At 51.7% G+C, this 24,089-nt stretch overlaps 10 protein-coding genes and 1 non-coding gene across 11 annotated transcripts; 8 read left to right on the top strand and 3 right to left on the bottom strand.

The window, feature by feature from the left end:
- Window positions 1–1,991: 1,991 nt before the first annotated feature.
- Window positions 1,992–4,394, top strand: VC83_05198 (uncharacterized protein). The gene is made up of 2 exons (XM_024468822.1): window positions 1,992–2,876; window positions 2,929–4,394. Exons 1-2 carry the CDS (start codon window positions 2,687–2,689, stop codon window positions 4,377–4,379), a joined length of 1,641 nt encoding a protein of 546 aa, XP_024323336.1. The 5' UTR covers window positions 1,992–2,686; the 3' UTR covers window positions 4,380–4,394.
- A 1,321-nt stretch (window positions 4,395–5,715) lies between these two features.
- VC83_05197 (uncharacterized protein) lies at window positions 5,716–7,248 on the bottom strand. Its single transcript, XM_024468821.1, has one exon. The coding sequence runs from the start codon at window positions 7,036–7,038 to the stop codon at window positions 6,193–6,195; it is 846 nt and encodes a 281-aa protein (XP_024323335.1). The 5' UTR covers window positions 7,039–7,248; the 3' UTR covers window positions 5,716–6,192.
- A 159-nt stretch (window positions 7,249–7,407) lies between these two features.
- VC83_05196 (uncharacterized protein) lies at window positions 7,408–10,310 on the top strand. The gene has a single exon (XM_024468820.1). The coding sequence runs from the start codon at window positions 7,497–7,499 to the stop codon at window positions 9,531–9,533; it is 2,037 nt and encodes a 678-aa protein (XP_024323334.1). The 5' UTR covers window positions 7,408–7,496; the 3' UTR covers window positions 9,534–10,310.
- Window positions 10,311–10,643: 333 nt separating this feature from the next.
- VC83_05195 (uncharacterized protein) lies at window positions 10,644–12,245 on the bottom strand (the record flags this gene model as incomplete). Its single annotated transcript, XM_024468819.1, has 2 exons — window positions 10,644–11,936; window positions 11,988–12,245. The coding sequence occupies 2 exons, from the start codon at window positions 12,243–12,245 to the stop codon at window positions 10,644–10,646; spliced, it is 1,551 nt and encodes a 516-aa protein (XP_024323333.1).
- A 366-nt stretch (window positions 12,246–12,611) lies between these two features.
- Window positions 12,612–14,343, top strand: PSD1 (phosphatidylserine decarboxylase 1; the record flags this gene model as incomplete). Its single annotated transcript, XM_024468818.1, has 3 exons — window positions 12,612–13,021; window positions 13,083–13,214; window positions 13,272–14,343. 3 exons carry the CDS (start codon window positions 12,612–12,614, stop codon window positions 14,341–14,343), a joined length of 1,614 nt encoding a protein of 537 aa, XP_024323332.1.
- A 1,369-nt stretch (window positions 14,344–15,712) lies between these two features.
- Window positions 15,713–16,381, top strand: VC83_05193 (uncharacterized protein; the record flags this gene model as incomplete). The annotated part of the gene is made up of 1 exon (XM_024468817.1): window positions 15,713–16,381. The coding sequence occupies one exon, from the start codon at window positions 15,713–15,715 to the stop codon at window positions 16,379–16,381; it is 669 nt and encodes a 222-aa protein (XP_024323331.1).
- Window positions 16,382–17,563: 1,182 nt separating this feature from the next.
- On the top strand, window positions 17,564–18,055 carry VC83_05192 (uncharacterized protein; the record flags this gene model as incomplete). Its single annotated transcript, XM_024468816.1, has 1 exon — window positions 17,564–18,055. The coding sequence occupies one exon, from the start codon at window positions 17,564–17,566 to the stop codon at window positions 18,053–18,055; it is 492 nt and encodes a 163-aa protein (XP_024323330.1).
- A 104-nt stretch (window positions 18,056–18,159) lies between these two features.
- Window positions 18,160–18,678, top strand: VC83_05191 (uncharacterized protein; the record flags this gene model as incomplete). The annotated part of the gene is made up of 1 exon (XM_024468815.1): window positions 18,160–18,678. The coding sequence occupies one exon, from the start codon at window positions 18,160–18,162 to the stop codon at window positions 18,676–18,678; it is 519 nt and encodes a 172-aa protein (XP_024323329.1).
- A 283-nt stretch (window positions 18,679–18,961) lies between these two features.
- Window positions 18,962–19,048, top strand: VC83_05190 (the record flags this gene model as incomplete). Its single annotated transcript has 1 exon — window positions 18,962–19,048. It is a non-coding gene; the product is annotated as a tRNA-Val (tRNA).
- A 1,312-nt stretch (window positions 19,049–20,360) lies between these two features.
- Window positions 20,361–22,553, bottom strand: VC83_05189 (uncharacterized protein). Its single transcript, XM_024468814.1, has 3 exons — window positions 22,260–22,553; window positions 22,118–22,213; window positions 20,361–22,071 (listed from the first exon to the last, which is right to left on the bottom strand). The coding sequence occupies exons 2-3, from the start codon at window positions 22,189–22,191 to the stop codon at window positions 21,240–21,242; spliced, it is 906 nt and encodes a 301-aa protein (XP_024323184.1). The 5' UTR covers window positions 22,192–22,213; window positions 22,260–22,553; the 3' UTR covers window positions 20,361–21,239.
- Window positions 22,554–22,727: 174 nt separating this feature from the next.
- Window positions 22,728–23,885, top strand: VC83_05188 (uncharacterized protein; the record flags this gene model as incomplete). Its single annotated transcript, XM_024468813.1, has 1 exon — window positions 22,728–23,885. The coding sequence occupies one exon, from the start codon at window positions 22,728–22,730 to the stop codon at window positions 23,883–23,885; it is 1,158 nt and encodes a 385-aa protein (XP_024323185.1).
- Window positions 23,886–24,089: the final 204 nt, after the last annotated feature.

Raw genomic sequence — 24,089 nt, 5'->3', positions numbered from 1 at the left:
ACCACTACTCTACTACTACTCTACTACCACTACTCTACTATACTGCACTTCTACAACTCACTTAATACTAAAGTAACTATATAGAGGACGAGGCTAACGAATCGAGTGGATAGAAGCTTCCATTGTTATACTCACCTACGAGTACTATACAGTATGTACGTACAATCCCTGGGTATACTCTCACCAGTACCACACCACAGCAGTGCACATGCTTACCTTCACAAGTACGGCGTCTACTAGAATATACATGCACACAACTCACAATGTTATTCCAGAGTGTCTCGACCCCTTCCATCCATCTCCCTTCTCCATCTGCCAATTCCTCTTGCTGTCCCGCTGTCTGTGTTATCAAGGTTGGTTGGTTTGAGTGTGAGACCTGGGTTTACTTACTCTAACAGATCCCATTTCCTTTGCATTGGCATATCTCAAAGGTCCATCCCAATCTCAAGCGTGAGGCCGCTGCCCTTGTATTCTCCACGATGCAAGTTCATTCGGGCCCCTCCCAGCGCAGATCCACTGGGTCATGTTGACTACGGACGATCAGACGGCAATCATAGAGCGAGGGGGGTATCGCTACACTGAACTCCATATGAGAGGGGAATAGAGCAAGATGTATTCCGAACGGCTTCATCTTTCTTTCCGCAGTGTAGCAGGGCTGAACCATGGTATCTCCTCGTCATACCATATCTAACCGACCATCCATCGCAGGCCGAGTCGCACAAAACATTCCCAGCCGACCAAGGCGTTCGCTGAAAGAGGACTTCCTTCTTTAACGACACTGGGCATGGCGCGCAGGCAACGACGATGGTGTTGCTCACTTTGGGGCTCCAACCCAGACGAGCCACGATACCGGCCAGACACCAATCACCCGCATCAGATCGGCTGCCTAAGCCCTCGACATGAAAAAAAAACCATTCATTCAGATTCAGTGATGCTGACTGTAAGTCAACAGCTCCTGTAGGAGGGACTTCGACTGTACTTCAGTTCAGTGCAGTACGGCGTAGTGGTGGTGGAGAGTCGTGACACGACAATCACTCGGTTGCAAGGGTTGGGAGTACTTGGAGTGGAAGCCGCTCCAATTGCGCGTTAGTTGGATCTGGTGGTGTTCTCGTGCTGCAGGAATAGAATAGCCATGGGGTACTACGCTCTTCCCTGCCACCCCCCTGCCTTGCGCTCCCTGTCTCTGCAGAAAGGGTCAGTGGATGAGGCAGGTCAAATAACAGGGCATGAATTACGGCCGAGAGACAATGATCACAAAAAGTCCAAGTTCAAATAATTAACCCAATTCGAATACTTGCGACGAAGGACGAGGGACGGTGGTTGGGCTGGGTGGTGGTGACCAGGTCAGCGACGGGGAAGAACAGACGAGGAAAATATTCATCTCTGGGCTGGCGGGGGGGCGGGGGGGGTGGTGGGGGGTTGGTAGGTGACAGTGAGTGGGTGACAGTGGGTGACAGTGGGTGACAGTGGGTGACAGTGGGTGACAGTGGGTGACAGTGGGTGACAGCGCATGCGATGCGCCCTCGACATACTCGAGTACTGGGGTCAGTCCCAATCGAGGCAAAGACACAGTAATAAATAGATGGGGACATGGATGCCGCGGCGGCAACGAAGGCTCAACTGTACTCAGCCGTACATTCACAAAGAGAGGAGACAGTTAATTACTCTCCCATCTCTCCTTTCTACACGCGGAAGTCGTCGTCGACACACACAATACCAAAAGCCAATACTACTCCACCCGCTAGCGTGACGGTCAGGACTAAGGGTACCAGAAAAGAGGTTGGCGCGACGGCAGTCGGGTGCAGTTTAGTGGACGAGGCAGCCAACCAGCGGCGGGCGAATGACGTTTTGACGAGATTGGGTAAGGCAAGGGACAAGGGGGATGGTTTTAGACTGTACCATAGATCTGAGCTGCTGTTCTCTCACAACTAGAAAATAAAGAGTACGAGGTTTTGAGATGTATGTATATCAGCATCAATTAGAGCAGCAACACATGATTTACATGATTTACATGATTTACATGATTTACATGATTTACATGATTTACATGATTTACATGATTTAGAAGGGAGGAAGGGATGGGGGCTGATGGACCCACCAATAATACCGCCAGATTACTTTCGTACCTGGGCCCTCACGTGGCGGGTAGGGAATATCAAATGCGGGGAGGGAATCCTCCCCCGTCGTTGTTGCTTCAATTGAGGGCGCGACGACATTGGCAATTTAGTACGCGTAGCCGGACTATATGGCAATTGACATTCCCCCCCTACCTCAGGATCCAGCGAGGACTGCACGGCCAACGCATGCATGCCACGGAAGTTGTATGCGGCGATCAATTCCCCCAGATCATGAAAATCCTAGGTGAGAGTAAGTATTGAACCTCCTGGGAAGAAAGGAATTACACCCGGCCGCGCGTTAAAATTCTCACGATTGATTTCCCATTACCACACATTATGCGACGCTCTAATGCACCATCCATAGCAACATGTTCATATTTATTTCTCGTCACATCTCTGAACCCCCCCCCCCAACCAGCCTAGCGCCGTAGCCGCCCTAGCGCCCTAGCCACCCCTTTCGGTTCGATCGCCAAAGTGTGGACGGCGCTGCTCAACGAGAGGCTCGTCCACAGCCTTGCCCCAACTTCCCCCCACCGCTCACCATCCGGCTTTAGAACCTCGTGATCTAAATGCCCCTCCACACGTCCAAAACCACATCTTCACTCCTCCTCAGCTTCAGGACTCCCAGTCTCGCGCTCAGGGCTGCTAGAGTCGCTACTATCAGAGCTTTTTCAACCACACTTCTTGCTCCCCAAAAACAACACGCCATGGCTGCTAGGGTCAATGACTTCCTCGACTTCCTCGGGTCGTCTCCAACACGTTAGTTGTAAGCACCAACTACTAAACCACCTCACTGCTAACACACTCCCAGCATTCCACGCCGTCCAATCCGCCATCAAGCGCCTCGAAGCCTCAGCCTTCAAACCAATCCAAGAGCGTGAATCCTGGTCCTCCACCCTGCAACCAGGCGGAAAGTACTACCTAACCCGCAACGGCTCCTCCATCGTCGCCTTCGCCATCGGCAAGAAATGGAAATCCGGCAACCCCATCGCCATGATCGGGGCACACACCGACTCCCCCACCCTGCGCCTCAAGCCCGTCAGCAAGAAGACCAACTCGGGCTTCCTCCAGATCGGCGTGGAGACGTATGGAGGCGGGATCTGGCACACGTGGTTTGATCGCGATCTGAGCATTGCGGGACGTGTGATGGCAAAGGATAAGGGGGGGAATTTTGTCCAGACGCTGGTTAAAGTTGATCGGCCCATCGTGCGGGTTCCCACGCTAGCGATCCACTTAGACAGGTCGTCGGAGTTCAACCCAAACAAGGAGACGGAACTCTTCCCCATCGCCGGCCTCGTCGCAGCGGAACTCAACAGAACGGGCGCCAAACCCGACGAGAAGTCCGAGCCCGAGGCGGCCGAGGACTCGCACTCCTCCCCCCTCCGTGCCATGACCGAACGCCACCACCCCTACATCATGGAGATCATCGCCGAGCACGCCGGCGTCTCCGTCCAGGATGTAATCGACTTCGAGCTCGTCCTCTATGACACCCAGCCCCCCTGTCGCGGCGGCCTCAACAACGAATTTATCTACTCCGCGCGCCTCGACAACCTCGAGATGACCTACTGTGCCGTCCTCGGGCTGATCGAGTCGCTCTCCGCCCCTGACGCGCTGGATGATGAATCCTCCATCCGTCTGGTCGCCTGCTTCGACCACGAGGAGATCGGGAGCACGACTGCGCAGGGCGCGGCGTCAAATTTACTCCCCGCTGTGCTGCGGAGGCTTAGTGTGTTGCCGGCGAACGAGGGGAGCGAGGTCTCGTATGAGAAGGTGCGGAGGGAGTCAGATGCTGATATCTCGACGGCGTATGAGCAGACCCTCGCGTCGTCGTTTTTGATCTCGGCGGATATGGCACATTCAGTTAATCCGAACTATGCGCAGAAATACGAGTCGGATCATAGGCCGGAGATGAATAAGGGGACTGTGATCAAGATTAATGCGAATGCCCGCTACGCTACCAGCTCCCCGGGCATTGTGCTGCTGCAGGAGATAGCACGCAAGGCGAAGTCGGGCAAGGAGACGGGGGAGGGGGTCCCGCTGCAGCTTTTTGTGGTGAGGAATGATTCGTCGTGTGGAAGCACGATTGGACCTATGCTGTCTGCGGCGCTGGGGATGAGGACGCTGGATCTGGGGAATGCACAGTTGAGTATGCATAGTGTGAGGGAGTGTGGTGGGGCGGAGGATGTAGAGCATGCGGTGAGGTTGTTTGAGAGTTTCTTTGAGCACTTCTCGGCGCTGGAGGGGAAGATTTTGGTTGATTAGGGGATTAGAGGGAGGGCTTAGGGAGGGGGGGGGGTGCTGGGCATCTACCGCAATTTGGAAAGATATGTAGTTTGGTCGAACGTATAGTATGTGACGGAGATTGGGGGGGGGTGATAGGAGAGGAGGCGCGAGGCAGGAAGTCCCGATGGTGACTAATCGGTAAGTTTTGACGGGAAACGATGCTTGCCGTCCAAACCTATCGATTAATCACCGTCGGAACTTGCTGCCTCTGTCATCATATTCCATCATCACGGCTATCTAGGGGCATCCAATATCCGAGTAGCCCAAGCTTCTCTCGCCAAACAAACAAAATTAACCATTTTTCTACCCTCGTATCACAGAAAGTCTTCTCATTTCCAGTGCAGGAAGTACTCCATTTTCTACCCTCGTATCACAGAAAGTCTTCTCATTTCCAGTGCAGGAAGTACTCCATTCCATAATACCTCTCTCCCTCCACCATTCCCCCCTTACGTAAACCCAAACCCCCTTACATCCCTTACATCCAGCCACCACCCCCCCCAACCTCCCCAAACCCCCTCCTCCATCAGTCCACCTCCCATCACCCCTTCACCTCCAAAAACTTTACCCGGACCTCGCGGTACCCGTGAAACGGGGAAGGCACGACCTATTAAAGGGAAGGAACGACTAACTTCAGACGGAGGGGACGACCCATTAAATAAGGAAAAAACGACCGACTCTAAGGGGAAAGAACTACCCATTAAATAAGGAAAGAACGACCGATTCTCAAGGGAAAGAGCGACCCTTGAAATGTTTACATATGGAAAGAGCTATGGACTCTAGACGGAAGGATCGACTGACGCTAGACGGAAGGAACGACTGAGTTTAGGAGGAAGGAACGACCCATTAACTAGGGAAGGAACGAACTGCAAAAGGCAGGAAAGAGCGACTGACTCTACAGGGAAGGAACGACCCTTGAAATATTTAAATAGGGAAAGGGCGATCGGCTCTGGATGGAAGGAACGACTGATTGCACAGGGAAATAGCGACTGACTCGAGAGGGATGGGACGACCCATTAACTAAGGAAGGAACGACCGACGACCGGCTCTAAAGGAACAGAGCGACCGGCTTCAGAAGGAAGGAACGACTGGCTTTAGGAGGAAGGAACGACCCTTGAAATATTCAAATAGGGAAAGAACGACCGACTCCAGACGGAAGTAACGACCCATTAACTAAGGAAGGAGCGACCGACTTCATAAAGGGGGAAGGAAAGACCGACTTCATATAGAGGAAAGGAACGCGCATACCTCTTCGTTCGTTAAACCTATCTCATAATCTAAAATTCCTTGTTTAGGAACATCGGTGTATGTCAAATCGGCCTCGTTCCGGTACCTTATTTTTAGGTTTCGGCAATTATCACAGTGCCGCTGCTAGCAAAGGGGCCGCACCTTCGATGACTTCATGTTTGTAACGTTAGGAGTAAGTGCTTACTATTCGATAATATTGCTCCTTCCTAGTGTCGTGTGTCTACAGTTCCTTCATTTTTTGTTTTTATTATTTTCCGTTGAATATTTCTGTAATGTTTTTATAGCGTCAACCATCACCTACTCTTCCGAAAGACACAACATGAAGCAATGCAGATCACCCATGGGCCTTGAGCATTACCATCGAACCAATGGCCATTTCATTTCGACCTCTGACTCTATTCGACCCTTTCCCAACCCTTCTTATGTAACTTAAACCTCATAAATGGGTTGGACTCGCTTGGGGCGGCTATTAGCCCAAGTCCAAAGACCCCTGGCAATGCTTCTTCAAAGACACAGCGTCACCCATCAACCACAACTCCCAGCGCCTTCATCCTCTCTTCCTCAGCACCGAAATAACAAGCCAGCGCTTCCTCTCCGTCACATCTTCAACCCCCCTATCAGTGACCCATTCCCTCTCGCGCCCTTCCGGGTCCCTCTCAACTATCGACTCCACCTCCAAACCATGCTCAGTGAGCAATTCAGCGTTATAAAACCCCCTCATCTTCACCCTACCAGTGTGAAAACCGGAGACTACCCAAGCCTTTCCGCCAGGGCCCAGAAACCAGGCTATGCTCTTCATCAACTCCTTATGCTGCCATGGCATCCACAGACAATCAGCGACTAGGATAACGTCGAAGCTACCCTTATGGTTCTGCACGAAATCGTCATCCTCAGACAATTTCCCCCACTCATGACCTTCTACAAGACAGGTTGCTGGGTTCCCTTCCCTCCCTATCCTCAACTCTTCCGGCAAGTTCACCTCCACATTCTTCTTGATATTAGCGACGACCTCCGGCGCCGGATAATCCGTGATAATGACACTTTCCGCCCCCGCCCTCGCCGCCACCAGCCCAGAGAGACCCGTTCCCGCGCCCAGCTCCAGCGCCTTCTTCCCCTTCACATCCCAGCCCCCCCCCCCTTCAATAAACTCCGCCAGCTGGAGCCCAGAGTTCCACAGGAAGTGGGAAAAGAGTTTGCGGTTATCGTCGCACTGGGGATTGGCCAGCTCGAGCTTGATCTCGCCGAAGCGGGGTGAGAGGTAGATGACGGCGTGGTAGGGGTCGCCGTGCTGGTTGGTGATGTCGTCGGGGAAGATTACGCCCAGGGATTGCCCGAAGTAGTCTTCTGGGTCTGTGGTTTCGGGGCCGGAGAGGCGGATTTTGTCGGTCAACATTATGGATTTGCCTGCGCACTCAGATATATTCAAATTTGATGCCCACTCAGGTTCGAGATAAGACTCGTGCTTCCCTGCGCGGCACTCGAACTAGATTTTGAAAACGGAGAGTGTGAAGTGCTTGGACTCAAATTCAAGTCGCTATAGTTTCAAATACGATAATATATGAAAAAGTCCTTGTGGAAAAATATAATCTCGCTCACGTTACCACCTGGAAGTAATTTTGCGTCTAATTGTCATCTGCCTCTGGGTGCCGATGACGAACATTGTGCCTGGTTTCACCGCCCTTATATCTCCATATCAGGCTTAGCTTATGCCGGGGCCGCATCATCGAGTCTCTCCCCTTAAGACCGTCATATCCGCAATCGTCCCCCATATCGCAAAACTTGAAATACGATGTGTACTCCGCGGCCCTAAACAGAAACAAACAAATGATATAACAAGCAACGGGACACACGATGCTGTTATCTTCAGCGCCCATCGGCTCCGAGATCTTCGCCGGCATCTGCCTCATCGTCATATCGCTCGCCGTCATCTTGGTACTGCGCTACTACCTGCCCTTACGAACCACACCCGCATACATACTCGTGCCTATCTTCTTCGCCTTAGCATTACCGACGAGCATAGTTTTACTAGTACCCATAGACCTCGCATCGAACGCCGGCACCGACGATGGAACAAGAGGTATCTGGCTGCAGGAGCGCGCCCTCCTCGTCTCCTGGAGGATCACATACTGGCTCACCTTCGGCCTGACCTGGTTCATCCTCCCCATCCTCGCTGAGTTCTCAGATGCCGGACACCGCGACGTCCAGGCGAAGCTGATGTACTCTCTGCGCTCAAACGCCAAATACCAAGCCATGGTTTTCGGATCGGGTATCCTGGGTCTGATCTACGTCTTCATCTCGGCCGGTGTGACGCCGACTTCGTTGAAGGCGCTGATAATGGCATTGGCGTATGTGTGGGGTTTGATTCTGGCTATTTACTTGATGGGACATGGATTGGTGGCGATTCCTCGGTCGTTGTTCCGGAAGGCGGATATTAGTGAGAGTTTGCGACGCATACAAGCTTCGGCTCCGAAGATCCATGAATCTATGGATGATTCGATTGAGAGATTGGAGGTGCTAGAGGCGCAGGTTACGTTGCTGAGCCAGAGGAAATCAGGAACTGCTATGCATTTCCAGGAATGGATTGAAGAACTTGGAGATCTCTGTAACTTACCAGAGTCACGACCGAGGACGACGTCGCGACGGATGTCGATACCAGCAGTGTCCGTGCCGACTGTTATAACAGAAAATTACCTTGCAGATCTTACAAGATCTCTCACCAGAGCCCGTCATAAGCGAATCCGATACATGGATGAATGGGACAGACTGGTCCAAAACTCCGTCGCAACCCAGGCTATCCTGGACTCTGCAGCTTCCAAAAAACTCGAGATTGCGGCATCTTCCCCTCGCGCATCGTTCTTTGAGCGCCTCACTCTCTTCACGCCATATACTCGTTATTTATATTATTATCACATGGTTCCATACATGAGGATCCTTTTCGGCGGCCTCTTGTCCCTGGCTTCAGTATGCATCGTCTGGTCTGAAGTCATCAAGCTGGTCAGCTCGAACCTCTCCGTCATATCACGGACCGTAGTTCACCATCCCAACAGCGACCGCGGCCAAATCGGGTTTCTGGGGCAGATGATCGCAGCAGGGTGGATTTTCTACATGTGCGCCGCAGCTCTAACATCCATGACCGAAGTCAAAGTCTGGCGCGGCCGCGCGCTCGTCAGGCGCAACACAGGCTACGAATCGGCATTCTGGTACGCCATGCAAGTCGCCCGTCTCTCCGTCCCCCTCTCCTACAATTTCATGACCTTCCTCACCCCCGACGTCTACGAGGAGACAGTCTTCTACAAGTTCCTTGGTAAACTCATCAACCTTACACCCCTGGGCATGGGTTTTGATTACCTCTTCCCCATCTTCATTCTTATCCCCGTCTCCGCTACCCTATTCAACCTCTACGGCAAGGCGAAGCGCATGCTGGGGTTCAGCCACGACGACGAAAGCGACGACAATGAAAACGTCACCGGCTACGGCACCGGCGGCGGGTGGCGCGAAGGTCGCGACCTCATCGAGCGCGAAGTCGGCGGGAGCGCTTCGCTCGCGCACTTGCGCAATCCGCGAGTTGGGGCTGGTAATAGTAGCAACGGCCCCGCCATCGCTGCGTCTAACCTTGCGTCACGCTCAACAGCTGCGTCGAGGGTGAATTCGAGTGTCCGGCCGCATGTTAATGAGACTGGGGATGAGGGGTTCTTCGGGTCGTTCGGACATAGAGTGAGGAATACGATTGATACTATTGAGACGCCGGAGTGGATTCAGGGGCTGAGTGAGGGGATTAAGAAACCGAAGTGGATGGGTGGGGATGGGGAGTCGGGACACTCGAGGGGGGAGGGGAGTGTGACTAGGTTGTTTGGGGGCGGGGGTCAGGATGGGAGGGTGAGGTTGTAAGTATGTATTAATTTTAGTTGCTGGAAGGCGACTATGTATGTATGATGATGGGGTGTTTTGATTGGGGGTTGGATTTTTATATAGACGAGCTCGATAACTGAAGTTTGGGGACTGCAGGAGAGATGACGGGTTGTCTCGTTCTTTGCGTACGATAGTATTACATACATTTTTTTGGGTGACCCTGGTCACTCAGTTATTTATTGGTGATATTAACGAGAAAAGCTTGGGGATATGAGTCGGATGCATTTTTTTTATCTCTACCACCCAACACACCTGGGACGAGGCGAAAGCTAGAAGATCGTGGCGGCCCCCGAGCAGTACAGTTTCACACGACAAGGCAACTGGCGCGTACCCTCGCCATGCAGTTGAAACCTGGAACCCTGTACATGGTTCGGGCCCCTTCCATCCCTAGATGGTGGTAGAGGCTACAAGACGAGGAAGGTAACGGGGTAAAGCTGGTGGAGTTGACAAAATAGAGGTGACAGCATAAACTAGCGACGGTGAGAAGAGTTGGCAGAATCAAAAATGGAGTTGCTGTTGGCCAACCACGACCAAGGAACATGTTGTAGGATATAGTGCCGTAAATGATAAAAAACTCGATAATCCATTCGATACCAGCGACTTTGACTGGCAATAGCACATACTGGGTGCCATAAACCTGCGAAGGCGATAAGTATTAGCTGTGGAAATCTGAGGAACGAATTATGTCCTCAATAAGCTCTTCTAGCGATTTGGTTGATCTGTCCACTTCCGCTATCACACGAAATGGGATCAGCTCAACTTCCGATTCCAGTCTTTTTGTAGTTTCAAATATGGCTCGCATCCCCACCGAACACCCTCAAATTCATGAAGGCAGCAAGAGCTGACGAAAAATATGAATTTCTATTCTGCTGTAGCGGCCCTAATGCATCTGCATGCCCTGTTCCCAGCGCGTTCGTGTTAAACAATACGCTCTTGACGCCGCTCATGTCATTCGTACAATATAAACCCAAAGTTATATAAAAGCGGACCCTCCTACCAATCCCTCGCCAACCTAGAATGTTGCCCAGAGACACCTCCTTCGCCACCTCCACCGGCCTGGTTCTCCGATAGCTCCCTCGCTGTAATCCCTTAGCCACTTCCCTCAGGTTGGGACTCCGGTAATTCCCTCAAGGTAATCCCTTCACCACTTGCCTCACCCTGGGCTTTCAGCAGCTCCTCCGCTGTGCTCCGTCCCTCACTCGTCGCCATATCCGATTGCTCAGCGTCCCGGCCGCCATCTTCCTCCTCCGCCCCCTCGCCAGCCACCGCCTGCGCAGCCTCCTGCGCAGCTGTCTCTGCAGCCACTCTCTCCGCTTCAGCAGCCTCCTCCCTCCGTCTCCGCGCTTGATCCTCCTCTTCCCTTGCTGCAACATGCCGCTCTCCAACCCCAGGCCACAGGCTCGCCAAAAACAGCAGCGTCGCGTGCTCTACCCTCCGCACCTGCGACATGAACCACCCCGCATTCTGACGCTGCCGCTGCTCTATCAACCGCTGCGCAACGCGCTGTGGATCCAGTTCCCCAGCCCTACCCTCAGTACCCACCCCGGCCCCAGCTGCTGCAGCTCCACCGGCCGCCGCGCCCTCGGGGTTAACTCCGGGAATGGCGAGAGGGATCAGGTTCTCGAGGTGGCGGCGGATAGGGGCCCAGTCGATGAGGCCCGTGTTGATGAAGAAGAAGACCATGCTGAGGCCTGTGATCATGCACCAGCGCCACCAGCTGGTGTTGCCGGAGGTGAAGAACCAGACAAAGCCGATTAAGCGAACGACGAGCCATATGTGCGGTGCGAGCTGGGCGACGAGGGCGCCTGCAGCGGCGGGGTTGCCCTGGTGGCCCATCATAACGGGTTCTGGTTGCGCTGCATGGTGCTGAGCTTGTAGTTGAGCTTGGCGGCGGGCTTGAGGGTGAGGTCGGGGTTGAGACTGGAAGTTCTGAGGCTGGTAGTGCTGAGGCTGGAAGTGCTGAGGCTGGTAGATTGGTTGTTGTCCAGGGTGATGATGAGGGGTATGAGCGGGGTGGGTGTGTGGCAGGGCAGTAGTAGCAGTCGAGGGCGAAGTGTAGTAAAAGGAGGGATTGCTGAGTAGAAGGGCTTGGGGCCCACTAGGCGTGGAGAGTATGTAGACCGTTGGAGGACTGGCCGGTGCAGGCTGGTGAGCTGCAGTTTCGGTTGGGCCACCTGGGGCAGGTGCGCGCATGGCAGGAAACGTCTGCTGGGGTTGTTGAAACAAGAATGGAGGGTTTTCAGCCCGGAAAGGCGCTGGCTGTGATTGTATTTGACTGTTCTGTTGAGCTGTGCGTGGTTGGGGAGTCGGCATGTAAGGCGGAGGGTCTTGTGGCGGTGGACGTAGGACTAAATGTAACGATTGCGAATCTTCGTTGCTCAGCTATGGACAAGTTAGCACGGAGATATATTTTAAGGTTAAGGTTATGCATACTGTTTCTTTCCCAAATATATCTCCCATAGTTTCTACTTCCGTCAATTGGCGGCCTCTATGGATGAGCCTCTGGTGGTCATCATGCGGCTTCGTCTGGACCCTCTCACGGATCTTGGCCTTCAGTTGCTGGACAGTTGTAGCGATCGGCAGGTTTGGGAAAGAGAATGGGCCATGGGAGCCCAACGACGGCGAGATGATATGAAGAGTAAAGGTTTGCGACGGTGGCGCGTCATTGTTGGCAGCTATCGTGGTCGCCATGTTGATTATGAAGCGGATGATAAAGCGTAGGTCGAAGCTATAGTTCTCATGGGAGACAACAGATTGTTCTGAGAAGTCCCCTCGGGCCTCGCTGGCGCTGGAGCTTTTCGGAAGAGTCGATCCTAAATATGTGACGCAGGGGCGCTCATGATATTCCAAAATGCATTGGATCGAATTTATTCATCCAGGTACCGCCTTCCCTACGTTTGGTTCCACGTAGCCTTCCCATCGGCCGCATCCTCCAGCAAGCGAGTCGCGCGGCTCCGACATCGACAAAATCGTCATAGCTTCCTCTGGCCCTCTTCACAAGCCCCAATGGCATAACCGCGGGCGTCAAATTTAAAATTAATTTATACAACCCCAACGATGCGCGCCCCACGTACACTCAGGGCGCTGCCGTCGCCGTCGACATGTCTCCTGAGAACATCACATCAACGCCCCCAATTTAGATACCAGCATCAATTGAACAGGTTCGTGCAGATGGATCATAATGGGCATAACGGGCGTCGCGGCCACCAGGCTGGGAAGCGACCGTTTTCGACAGGCAAGGGGGGAAGGAGGAAACAGGAGCAGGGCGAACCCTTCCACAGGAGGTTGGGGAGGGCATTGAGGAATACGAAAATTAGATGGTATCCCATACCTGCAGCACTGGGGATTGGGTTCCTTGGTCTCGCCCAGCTGTACAAGGTTAATGAGCGGCAGAAGAAGGCGAGGCGTGAGGAGGAGGAAGGCGAGAAACTATACAGGAGGAAGAGGATACGGCCTACTGGTCCTTGGTACGCAAATCCTGTAGTCTCCCTCGATGGCTTATCCAACAGCTGCTAACGTCTGGCACAGGCAAGTCCAAGTCATGTCGACTCTCCCCCTTAAAGCGATGTCACGCCTCTGGGGCCGCTTCAACGAGCTCGTCATTCCCTACTATCTCCGCGTACCCGGCTTTAAACTATACTCCTGGATCTTCGGCGTTAAGTATGTTCCTCCCTATGGCCTCTCAGTGCCTTTTTCAAACCCAGCTAACCGTTCCAGCCTCTCCGAAGTTTCCGAACCCGACCTACACGCCTATCCCAACCTCGCGGCCTTCTTCTCACGCACCCTCCGCCCCGGCGTACGGCCCCTAGACCCCAACCCCTTCGCCCTTCTCTCACCCGCCGATGGCCGCGTCCTCTCTTTCGGTCTTATCGATGGCGGTGAAGTGGAGCAAGTGAAGGGCATGACCTACTCCCTTGACGCCCTCCTCGGGACCTCGCACCCATCCTCAGCCCCCAACCTATCCTCGCCCTCCCACCTCTTCGCCCGCGAGACCCCTGCGCACCCCCATCACCACGTCGAATCCGAGGCCCTCGTCAAGCGTGACGAGGAATTCGCTATCCTAAACGGCATCCGCTACACCCTCCCCGGCCTCCTCTCTGGCTCCCCATCAAGCCCGCACCCCCCACCAACCGACGCATCGACACCCTCCCTCGCCCCCTCCGAAGAAGAAGTCTCCGACTCCCTCGCTGTCCCGTGGTACAACCCCCCTCGCCGCACCGCTCTCTACTACTGCGTCATCTACCTCGCGCCGGGAGATTATCACAGATTCCACTCCCCCACCGCATGGGTAGCTGAGAAGCGCCGCCATTTCGCGGGAGAGCTCTACTCCGTCTCGCCATATCTCCAGCGCACGCTCCCGGGGTTGTTCACACTCAATGAGCGCGTCGCCCTTCTTGGTCGCTGGCGCCATGGATTCTTCAGCATGACACCCGTTGGCGCCACGAACGTCGGTAGTATCGTCATCAACTTCGACGCCGAACTCCGCACTAACTCCCTGCTATCGGATAAAGCGGCGGACAAATCGCCTAATGGATATGCGGAGGCTACGTACGGGGCTTCCAGTCGCGTACTACATGGGCGCGCGTTAGGGAGGGGAGAGGAGATGGGTGGGTTTAGGTTGGGGAGTACGGTTGTACTAGTTTTTGAGGCGCCAGAGGGCGAGATGGGGGAGAAAGATGGGTGGGATGGAGAGGGGCAGTGGAGAAAGGGAGGTTGGAATTGGGGAGTCAGGAATGGCCAGAGAGTTAAGGTTGGGGAGGCCCTGGGGTGGGTGGACGAGAAGGTATAGATGCATGTATATCGGTAAGACCTATGGGTGGAATTTGTGTACTCATATGTATGGCCTGGTACCACCAGCCCGGTTCTCCTGTTATCATTTACGGAGTTTTGGAAAATAGACAGGTTGCCTATTCATGCGGCTCGCAAGGCTAAGGAAGGACTACGCATACCAGTCTGCTAGAGCATTTAGTATAACTTATTGCCGCTTAATTGTTTATAGCAAATATAAATAATATCAAGACTCCTAACTAGCCAATACTGTGATGATCACATTAGGGCCTTCTAACAAGCCAGTTACTCGGAATACAAAACAAAGGAGGAACCTCATTGCCTTCAATTTCATTTCAATCTGCATCTGTGCACGAATCCTCCTAACCTACTCACCAATCGTTGTTGCCAATAACCACGTATGGGACGCCCTACCAAAATAGGTGGTTATCCCACCCTGGCTCACCGGTGTCCAACTCGTGTTCCTTGCCGATCACGACGATGGCGGCGGCAATGTCACGCCCCCGGCCTATCTATGTCATATACTCCGTAGTAATTGGCTCTGCTGTATTGATTAGATTTGAAGGATCTCTAGCCTAATTAGGGCCGCCGTCGTTACTGTTTTTGTGGGGTCGTCGTGGCCTTCGTCTATTACTGTTTTTGAGGCTTCATCGTCTATTACCGTTTTGATATGGTCTTCGTCTGCTACTGTTTTCGTAGGATCTTAAGTCTCTCAGTGGTTTTATGAGAACTTCGTCAGTTACTGGTTTCGTCAAGCCTATTGCTGATCCTTTGGCTAGGGCTGACTTTGAGCTAGGGATCACTTTAGCTAGGGCTGACATAGACTAGCATTATGGGGCCTACTAGTCTTCCCGTATAGAAGGTTCACAGTTGATGGGCTCTTTATTTAGACTTCTCGGGCCTTATTTGTCTAATCGGAGCGCTCGTATATATCCGAGAGCCGGCAATCCCTTGATATATGCCCATTGCCACGGAATTTAAGCATGGAACGGATAAACCTTCTCCGCCGCTATCAACGAACCCCCTACCTATCACTCAGTTGGCTCGCAAGGCGTCGGCTTCCGAACCATCTGTATTGTTTACGGGCCTCATTTATTGCATCTTCTCTGCTGAAGTCGTCACTATCTTGGCACCATCGTCGGCATGTATTAGAAATTTAGTGGGATAAGGTGTGCTACTGTCTCTTGTTCACATAAGAGATAATAGGGGGGAGGGAGCTTCTTCTTTTAAATGACCAAGCTCTTCCTTCTCCCACCTTTTAGCAGTTTGTTAATATATCGTTATTTTGTAGGAAAGTGTTATCATATACAAAAAGAAACCTTGAATTGAAATCGAACGCCTACTTTCGAGCTACGTAACGCAAACACAAAATGACAATCCAATCGCATGAGGGAGGGGTTATCCTCCTGGCCGAAAAATGCCTCTTTCCCATCCGCAACGATGGCAACTCATCGGAAGACGCACCGAAAAAGAGATGGGGAGTTACAAAGTTGTCTTCCTGCACCCTGAGAAAAGCAGGAATTCTCAGGTCATGTTCTTGCTCCGCCTGTGAGAACCAGACAAGCAGCCTAGAACAGAAAGACCTCCTGTACTTTTTGGCCACTGTCTGGGCTCTTCTCCTCTGGGAATTTGCTGAGGTAGATACGGTGCAGATTGGCGTACACAATATATTCTCTTCGTCAGCCGGGAGCGTGAAGAAGCAACATATGAGATTATTAGCGACCTCGCGAAGTCAGACTAAAACAGTTAATGAACTGTTCAAGGCTGAGGGGTGGTCTGTCTATAATATGGACGAGCGCCATTACCCATATTTAATACGGGGATTGTACTTCAACATGGTGAGAAAAATGCGGTTGAACGGTCTTCCTAAAGGAGAACAAGGCGAAGAGGTATGCCTCCATCTCTCGCTTCCCAATATGAGCCTTGTGAAGAAGAATGACCGAATGAAAAACTCATTTTTACAGATCTGTGATATAACTTTGGTTCTCGATATTGACCAGAATGAATGTTTTCTTGTGTACAAAACAACAGTCACCTAGTATCATTTCTGGAAGAAGCCGATTGGTAATCACCAGCGTAGCCCAGAACAAATAGTCAAAGGTTGGAATAGCCAGACACTAATTCAGCCATTCGTTCCAACAACCCACCAAATCATCCACAAAATTTCCGTGGCCGAACCCAGCCACCTCGCTCTGCTGGCAGGCGATGGCACACTCACTTACACCGAACTGGACGCAATTTCGTCTCGGCTGGCCAGTCATCTGCAGACGCTGGGAGTGCGGCCAGGCATGTTTATTCCTGTATGTTTTAACAAAACATTATGGGCAATTGTGGCCATGCTCGCCATTAATAAAGCCGGCGCAGCCTTTGTGCCGTTGGATGCAGCACAACCGCTGAGTCGATTGAGGTTGATTGCGAAGCAACTGAATGCTCCTCCCATAGGACTAGCCTCGCCCGGAAATCAGACTCCACTGAATGAAGTTATCACTCCCACACTGGCAGTTTCAGAATCGACCGTGCCTGAGCTACCTGAGAATGTACCGCTCGGCGGATGGCCGATAGATGCAACAGCCCCTTCCTACTGTTTCTTCACATCGGGCAGTACTAGAAGCCTAAGGGGTGCCTGGTTGACCACGCAGCACTGACAAGCGTGGCATCCCACTGACGTGCTTTGCACCTCGACTCTAGCAGTCGAGTGCACCAATTTGCCTCGTTTAGCTTTGGGGTTTCTCTAATCGAAATTTGGTATACGCTCGCTGCAGGCGGCACTGTGTGTATTCCATCCGATTCGGACCGTGTGAGTCGTCTGGGAGATACCATCGAAGCAATGGGGATTAATTGGGCTTTCGTCACACCGACTGTATTAGGAACAATCCACCCCGACGCAGTCCCCGGCTTACGTTGCATCCTGGTGGCAGGAGAGCCGTTGAAGAAGGCCCAAATCTCCCTATGGGCGGAGCGCACCCACTTGTTCCAAGCGTATGGCTTTACGGAATGGGCTGGTGTGTGTTGTGTATCGCCACAGATCCACTCTATCGCAGACATCGGCAGCAATGCAGGCTCAGGACTTGTTTATACAGCGAGAAACTTTCCATTCGTACAATTGGACCATTAAGGACAGTTCCCTAGACATTGGTCGCATTCGCGCCGCGCGTCAAACCCTCGATCGGTATAGCATCCTCCGCACCTGCTTCGTGTAGCATGAGCGGCGTCCTCTTCAGATGATACTCGGAAACTTTACCGCCGAAATCCTTGAATTCTCCCGTTCTCAGGATGAAGATCCCTTGGACTTTAGCGAATCATTGTGGGATAGAACAGATTCGCCCAAGCTAGACGGTTTGGGAGTTATCTTGCCGTTTAGGTTCACTCTTGTATCTCGTCCATGGCAGCAGCATGTCGTTCTCACGCTTCATACTTCGCACGTCCAGTGGGATGGAATTTCTATCCCCCGGCTGTTCAGCGACTTCGCCTCCATCTTTAACCAAACACCTCTGCCGCCGACTACGGACTTTGCTCAATACTCGTACTACCGCGCGCACAAGTACAAAAAGAAAAGCATCCCGATTTCCAGTTTTGGCGCGAGTATCTTGACTGCGCGGAGATGGCGGTCTCATTCCCACCAAATGCAGAACCAGCAGCAGCAGAGCAATCAGATGAGTCCCTATGGACGGTCAAAGGAATCTCTCTGCCTCCCCAACTACCAGCAGGGGTAGCCATGGCCACATTAGTCAAATCAGCAAGTGCCTTCTTCCTCTCCCACCACCTTCGTCAACGAGATCTAGTCTTCGGACACACGACCAACGGCTGAAATCTAGCCATGGATAACATGGAATCGATGTTAGGATGCCGTCTCAATTTTATCCCTCTGCGAATCACCTTCCCTAAATCCCGTGCTGTGTGGACGGTCCGGGATCTTATGAACCACGTACAAAATCAATACATTCGCGCCCTACCGCATGAACATGTTGAGCTTCGCGAGATCTTTGAGCACAGCACAGATTGGCCTGCTGAGGCGCCGTTGAATTTTATTGTGCAGCATCAGAATATCGAGTTCAGTTACAAGCTCCCATTACGCAAATCCGTCGGCGTTAGAAACGGGGGTGAGAGTGATGATGATCTTCTTGATGTCGAGTTTTCCAGATTTGCTCGCTTTAAATCATTGAATGAGGTCTGGGTATTCACTGGGCCACATCCGGATAGACTGGAGGTCCAAATCTGTGGTAACTCTCGAGTTCTACCACAATACAAGGCTACAGACATGTCGGACAAGCTTTGCAGGATTATTGAGGCGATTGCTGCGAGCCCAGAGATGAAGTTGGAGGATATCATATTGTAGGTAGGATGTCTTGGATAAGGATAACAGCTTTTTGCATTTATTGGCGTTAGCAAAATTACTTATTTAGAGATATTATATAGCGATAGAAGATTCTAGAAATATACGGCCTCTGTTGAGGAAGGTTAGAATTAAGCTCCACCCACAAATCTGATTGGCTACCACACCGCCGCCACGCTAAAATCCCCTGATATTCCCGTGACCCACAACTTTATAATTTTGTTTTTTCACATCCACAATAGCCTGATACATATGAAATAATACTCCTCTAGAGTTCAATCAAATAGGCCGGGTGGTGTAGTTGGTTATCACGTTTCGTTAACATTTCAATATGTCCCGAAAAGGTCCTGGGATCGAACCCCAGCCTGGTCATTATTTTTTGGTGATTTTTTACATTCCTATATATAATTTTTATAGGAATTGGCTGTGTAGATGTCGCCGTTGAGGTTGGGAAGCTGCCAGTGTTGCCCGAGTACTAATCGGGGGGGAAGCGGTTTGTGCCACCTCAACTTGCATACGTTCACCGCTACTCCTTACCAAACAAAACCTTCGGCATTCCCCCCCATAGTAATTTATATAGTAATTAAATGTAATTCATTTAATGGAAGGGACTTCTCTATCAGATGCCTGTGAATGGCTTGCAGCAAATCCCTCTGAATCTGTAGCTGTTGCAAGTCGGATTTTTAAGATCCCAAGGTCGACTATACGGTCAAAAATCAGCCGCACAAGAACCACTAGAACCACCAGAACTACCCAAAATGGGGGTCAGAATAGGGTGCTTTCTACAGCTCAAACAGAAGCCCTAAAGGCCTGGATTCTAGAGCAGTATCACCTAGGATTAGGGGCTAATAGGCATATGGTTTACGGGGCAGTATGCCACCTACGTGTAATGGTGGGTGCACCAGATATGAGAATCTTGTAATGGTGGGTGCACCAGATATGAGAATCTAGCCACCCAAGGAAGGGATGAATTTACTAAGACAACACACTGTCTTAGGAAACAGAGCCAAAGGGTTGTAGCTTAGACTATTCCACAACGCAGCAATCAGGTGTATGATGTGGTGAAGTGGTTTAGACAAGTTGCAACAAATGTTGAGTCTGAGAACTCAGGGGTAAGTCAGAGGTTAGCACCTCACTGACTTTTCAAAAACAGAGAATAACAAGATCAATGCTTGGAAGCTTGGAAAAGACGTAGAAGTATGTGCTAGTCGATTTACTGTATTGCCTGCTTGCCCTTTCTTAAGGAAAGGGCAATCCTATTTATGCCAAAGGAGTGTAGTTCTCTCATTTTCCATGACTTTCCATGACTAACCAGGCTTGGTAAATGTATTAGAAATCAAGTGCAACCCACAACTAGCTTGCTAATCATGTAGTGAACGTAAGAGAATCCCATAGAACCATCTCTTGGGTTCCTAGCCTATAGGAAGTGAAAAGGAGGTCCAAGGTCAGAGTACCTATAGACAAATTATGTCATAACTTAACCAATCTTGTGGGTAACTAAGGAGCGATGACGTGTAATGAATCATAGAGGGTTGTAGAAGCTTCTAGAGCTATCGTTCATGTTCCTAGGCCTCTAGTTGGTAGAGATATGCCATGTGGTAGTATTGGCCCACCCCCTTAAGGAGGAGATTTTCTTAATAACTTGTTCAATGAGTGTCCAAATGATATGCCGTGATGTATGTAGCATAAACAGATGTAGTAGAAGGGTTTGCAGCAATCGTTGAGTAGTATTGCTTCTGTTATTGGTGTGATAAGCCAAGATATGTATGGTGACTTGTAGGTTTGAGGAGGAGATTTCTAAGTTTGCTCTTGAGTTTGATAGCAAACTGAGTGCAACGAATGTCAGTATGACACACTCGAGAGGAGCACACTTCTCTCACAGTTATACCCTTGTTGAGGGAGCGTTGTAAAAGGTCTGACTTGCAAAGGTGGTGTGTGTGTGTCGAGCTGACTGTCGAAAGCCAACTTTGAGGGGTTGCCTCGAGATCGTCCTGGAATCGACTTCAGGATAAGGTTTCTGGTTCTGGGGTTTCCAAAGAGTGGATTTCGATTTCGATTTCAGAAGAGGGTTCAGCTCAAAGAGCAGGAAAAGAGGTATAAGAGAGATTGAGTTTTATGTCACGGTTCACCAAGGCATAGGGCGCCAGTTGGGTATTATGAATTAAACTCAATCTAGAGAAGAAAGGAAAGAGAAGAGGAGCACTCGAGCAGTGGCTCGATCTATATACAGCTATGTTGTTGTGGAGTGAATTCTCTTTAGCGAGACCAGTTCTGAGAATTCACTCCACAACTGAAAACTTCACTCCAACTCCGGAAAGCTCCCCACACCCCTGAACCCTCACTCAAGCTGCAAGGCGCACTTGATATTGTAACAACGGGTATCTCGTCCGGATAATATAGAACATATGGTTCGGGAGCAGATAAAGCCTGGAGTGCTTCAAGGACTCTGGTATCCGGAAGCCCCTTGCTCTCAGTTTCAGTGCGGAAGAATACCTCTGCAATATGCTCTCTTGCAGTATCCGGCAGCAACACCTCTGCTAGAGTGGTGTAGATCGGAAAAGCTGTCAGAAATAGAGGTCTCTTTCACTTCCCTCCATGGCTTGAATCTGGCGTTGGACTTCTCTTGGTCCCACTTCTTGAAAAAAATCTGATCTGTACTTCCGATAGGCTTTCTCGTAAGCCCGCCTATAGTAGTTCTTGCGTTTGCTTATAGCACCTGCTAAACGCTTCTGCAGCACTGACCCCACACACTCCTTGTTTGCCACATTTTGAGAAATCTCACCCAAGACTTCTGACTCAATCGCTTCCAGGCATTTGTATTCTGGGTCGTTGATGATCTTCTGGTTCTCCGAATGTTGAAGGCAGCTTGGAGCGTGCGATTGTTTGTAGAAATTCATGCCCCGCAGTTTATGTAGACGCCCCATCTCTTGAGCTGCTTGTAAGAAGTGGTTCTGCGAGTCCACTTGGACTTCATCCGAGGCATAATATTCAGCAGATGTCTTAGTGGTGTGGTTTAACAACTTTGTGTACTCCTCGGCGGTGACTTCGCCAGCTATGGCGTTGGCTGTACCGCGCCGAAAGTTATATGGCCGAAGGACCGCTTGATAGCCAAGACGCTGGCCTAGCTGATTTGCTTGGTTTCGAAGGACATTGTATGTTATGGCTTTGGATGGGCTTATTGCACCTTTCGAGTACACACGGCAAACTGGAACTTCGAGCATGCTGTCCTTGATCTTGAGAGGCAAATGGCTAGTAAGCTCATCAATCTTTAGATAACCAAGTTGCCTTGGGTTTATGTCCTCAAAAGCGTGGTCCGCAAAGGCCAAACCGAGGAACATAGTGACAGGGCACTGCGCTCGACACTTGCGGTCCTTGTGGAGGGTCACAACAGTACATCTACCCTCTGTTAATCAGTGGCATAGAATAAGGGCTAATAAGGTACCTTTGTCCGTCCCTTCGCAAGCCGGAGCTTGACTGCTCCGGCTTGCGAAGGAAGTTCTGGACCGTCAGACCCATGAATTAAGAGCACTTCAAAATCCTTTGATGATACTTAGCATAGTTCAATGACTTGGAGATATTCTTACCTTGTATTTTAAGGAATCATTGTCATTGGCATAGGACGGGGGACCTACCCCGGCGCGAATGCGAGAGGGGCTGACCAGGAACACGACCGAGCAAGAGCAGTCGAAACAATCAACATATCCCTCATATCTACCGGAGTAAGGAAAAGATAAGCTTCGATGGACAAGCCGGACAAGCCGAAACCCTCGTTGATTCAGTGGGAAGTGTGCAAGCGAGGCACAGCGCGCAACACAAGCATTGATTGATCACGTTGGTGGGGGAGGCTAGTGCCTGTTTTGCAGGGTTTTGCAGGGTTTTGCAGGGGTTTTCAGGGTTTTGCAGGGTTTTGAAAGGGTTTTGCAGGGTTTTGCAGGGTTTTGAAAGGGTTTTCGAAGGTAGACAGGCGATGATCGGGAATCCCGTTCCTGACGCCGAACGGATGGTTGCGTCTGGTGCGGCCGATTGTGGCGCTCGTGGCGATCGTCTTTCAAATGAGGCATACCATCTCCATCAAAGCCATCAAAGCCATCAAGACCATCAAGGCCGTCAAGGCCATCACACCCGTCTGTCTCTCATCGAGTAGAGCCAAGCCCGGCGATAGCGTCGTGATGCACCGTTCTTGCGCCGCAATGCTGCAGCGCGCCTCGGCTGTTCTGGGCAAGTTGCGCTGGCGGACCGTGGCGCTCACCCTCGCCGTGCTGTCGGTCGGCCACTTTATCTTCATCGACGACACGCTGCGGAATGCATACTCGACGCACGTCGGGAAGCTGGGCGCGATCACCCCCACGACAACACCTTACATCTCAATACCCACCTCCGTCGCGCCCTTCTCCGCCGGCGACACCGCCGAGGACATCGCCATCTGCCTCTCCGTGAAAGACCAATACGCCGACCTAACGGAGTGGCTCACGCATCACTACCACCACCTCTCGATCCGCCGCTTCTACGTCATGGACGACGGCTCCTCGCCCGCGCTCGCAACCTACAACTACAGCGCCTTCGTCGACCCGAAGGCCATCACGCACCGTTACTACCACCCCGCGCTGCACCACCCCTACCAGCAGCTCGCCAGCTACTCTGACTGCTTGAAGCTGTTCGGCGACCGACACAAATGGATGGCCTTCATTGATGCCGACGAGTACCTCGAGGTGCAAGGCAACGAGACCCTGCACTCCATCCTCGCGCCCTACGATGACGACGACTCCGTCGGCGCCTTCGCTGTCAACTGGCAGATCCACACCAGCGGCGGCCTGCTCACCCGCCCCCAGAGTGCGCGGAAGGGTTTCAGGCGCTGCATCGAGGACCAGGACCCCAACCACAGCCCCGACGTCGGCACGGAGAACGAGCACATCAAAGTCATCGTCAAGCCGCTCCGCGCCGCGAAACCGGAGGTGCATAAGTTTGAACTGAAAAAGGGGGCTAGGACAGTGGGGGAGGATGGCGATACGGTGGATCGCTTGGCGTGGCGGGTGCCGATTACAAGAAGGAGGGTGGCGCTGCATCATTATGCGACGAGGAGCCGCGAGGAGTATGTGGCGAAGATGGAGAGAGGGAATGGGATGGGATCGCCGAAGGGGTGGGATTGGTGGGATTGGGTCGAAGCGATTCCGACGGTGGAGTGTGGTGAGATGGCTATGCTTGAGCCGTAGGAGTTCTATACGCCACTCGTTTAGGGGGCATTGTAGTAAACAAGCTGGCTCAAGGGGTTACAAGCGTGATGGGAACGTTCCTGACTGGATAATTTGCATAGCACAAAGGAATTCGTGGGAAATAAAACCAAAACAATTAACAAACAATCCTATTTGTCATCAGATCTAGAGTGCCTGCCCTTCAACTCGTTGCAATAGCGTACT

The sequence above is a fragment of the Pseudogymnoascus destructans genome (assembly GCF_001641265.1).
Source record: "Pseudogymnoascus destructans isolate 20631-21 unplaced genomic scaffold scaffold_13, whole genome shotgun sequence".
In the NCBI taxonomy this organism is placed as follows: domain Eukaryota; kingdom Fungi; phylum Ascomycota; class Leotiomycetes; order Thelebolales; family Thelebolaceae; genus Pseudogymnoascus; species Pseudogymnoascus destructans.
This window is presented reverse-complemented; position numbering and strand designations above follow the sequence as displayed.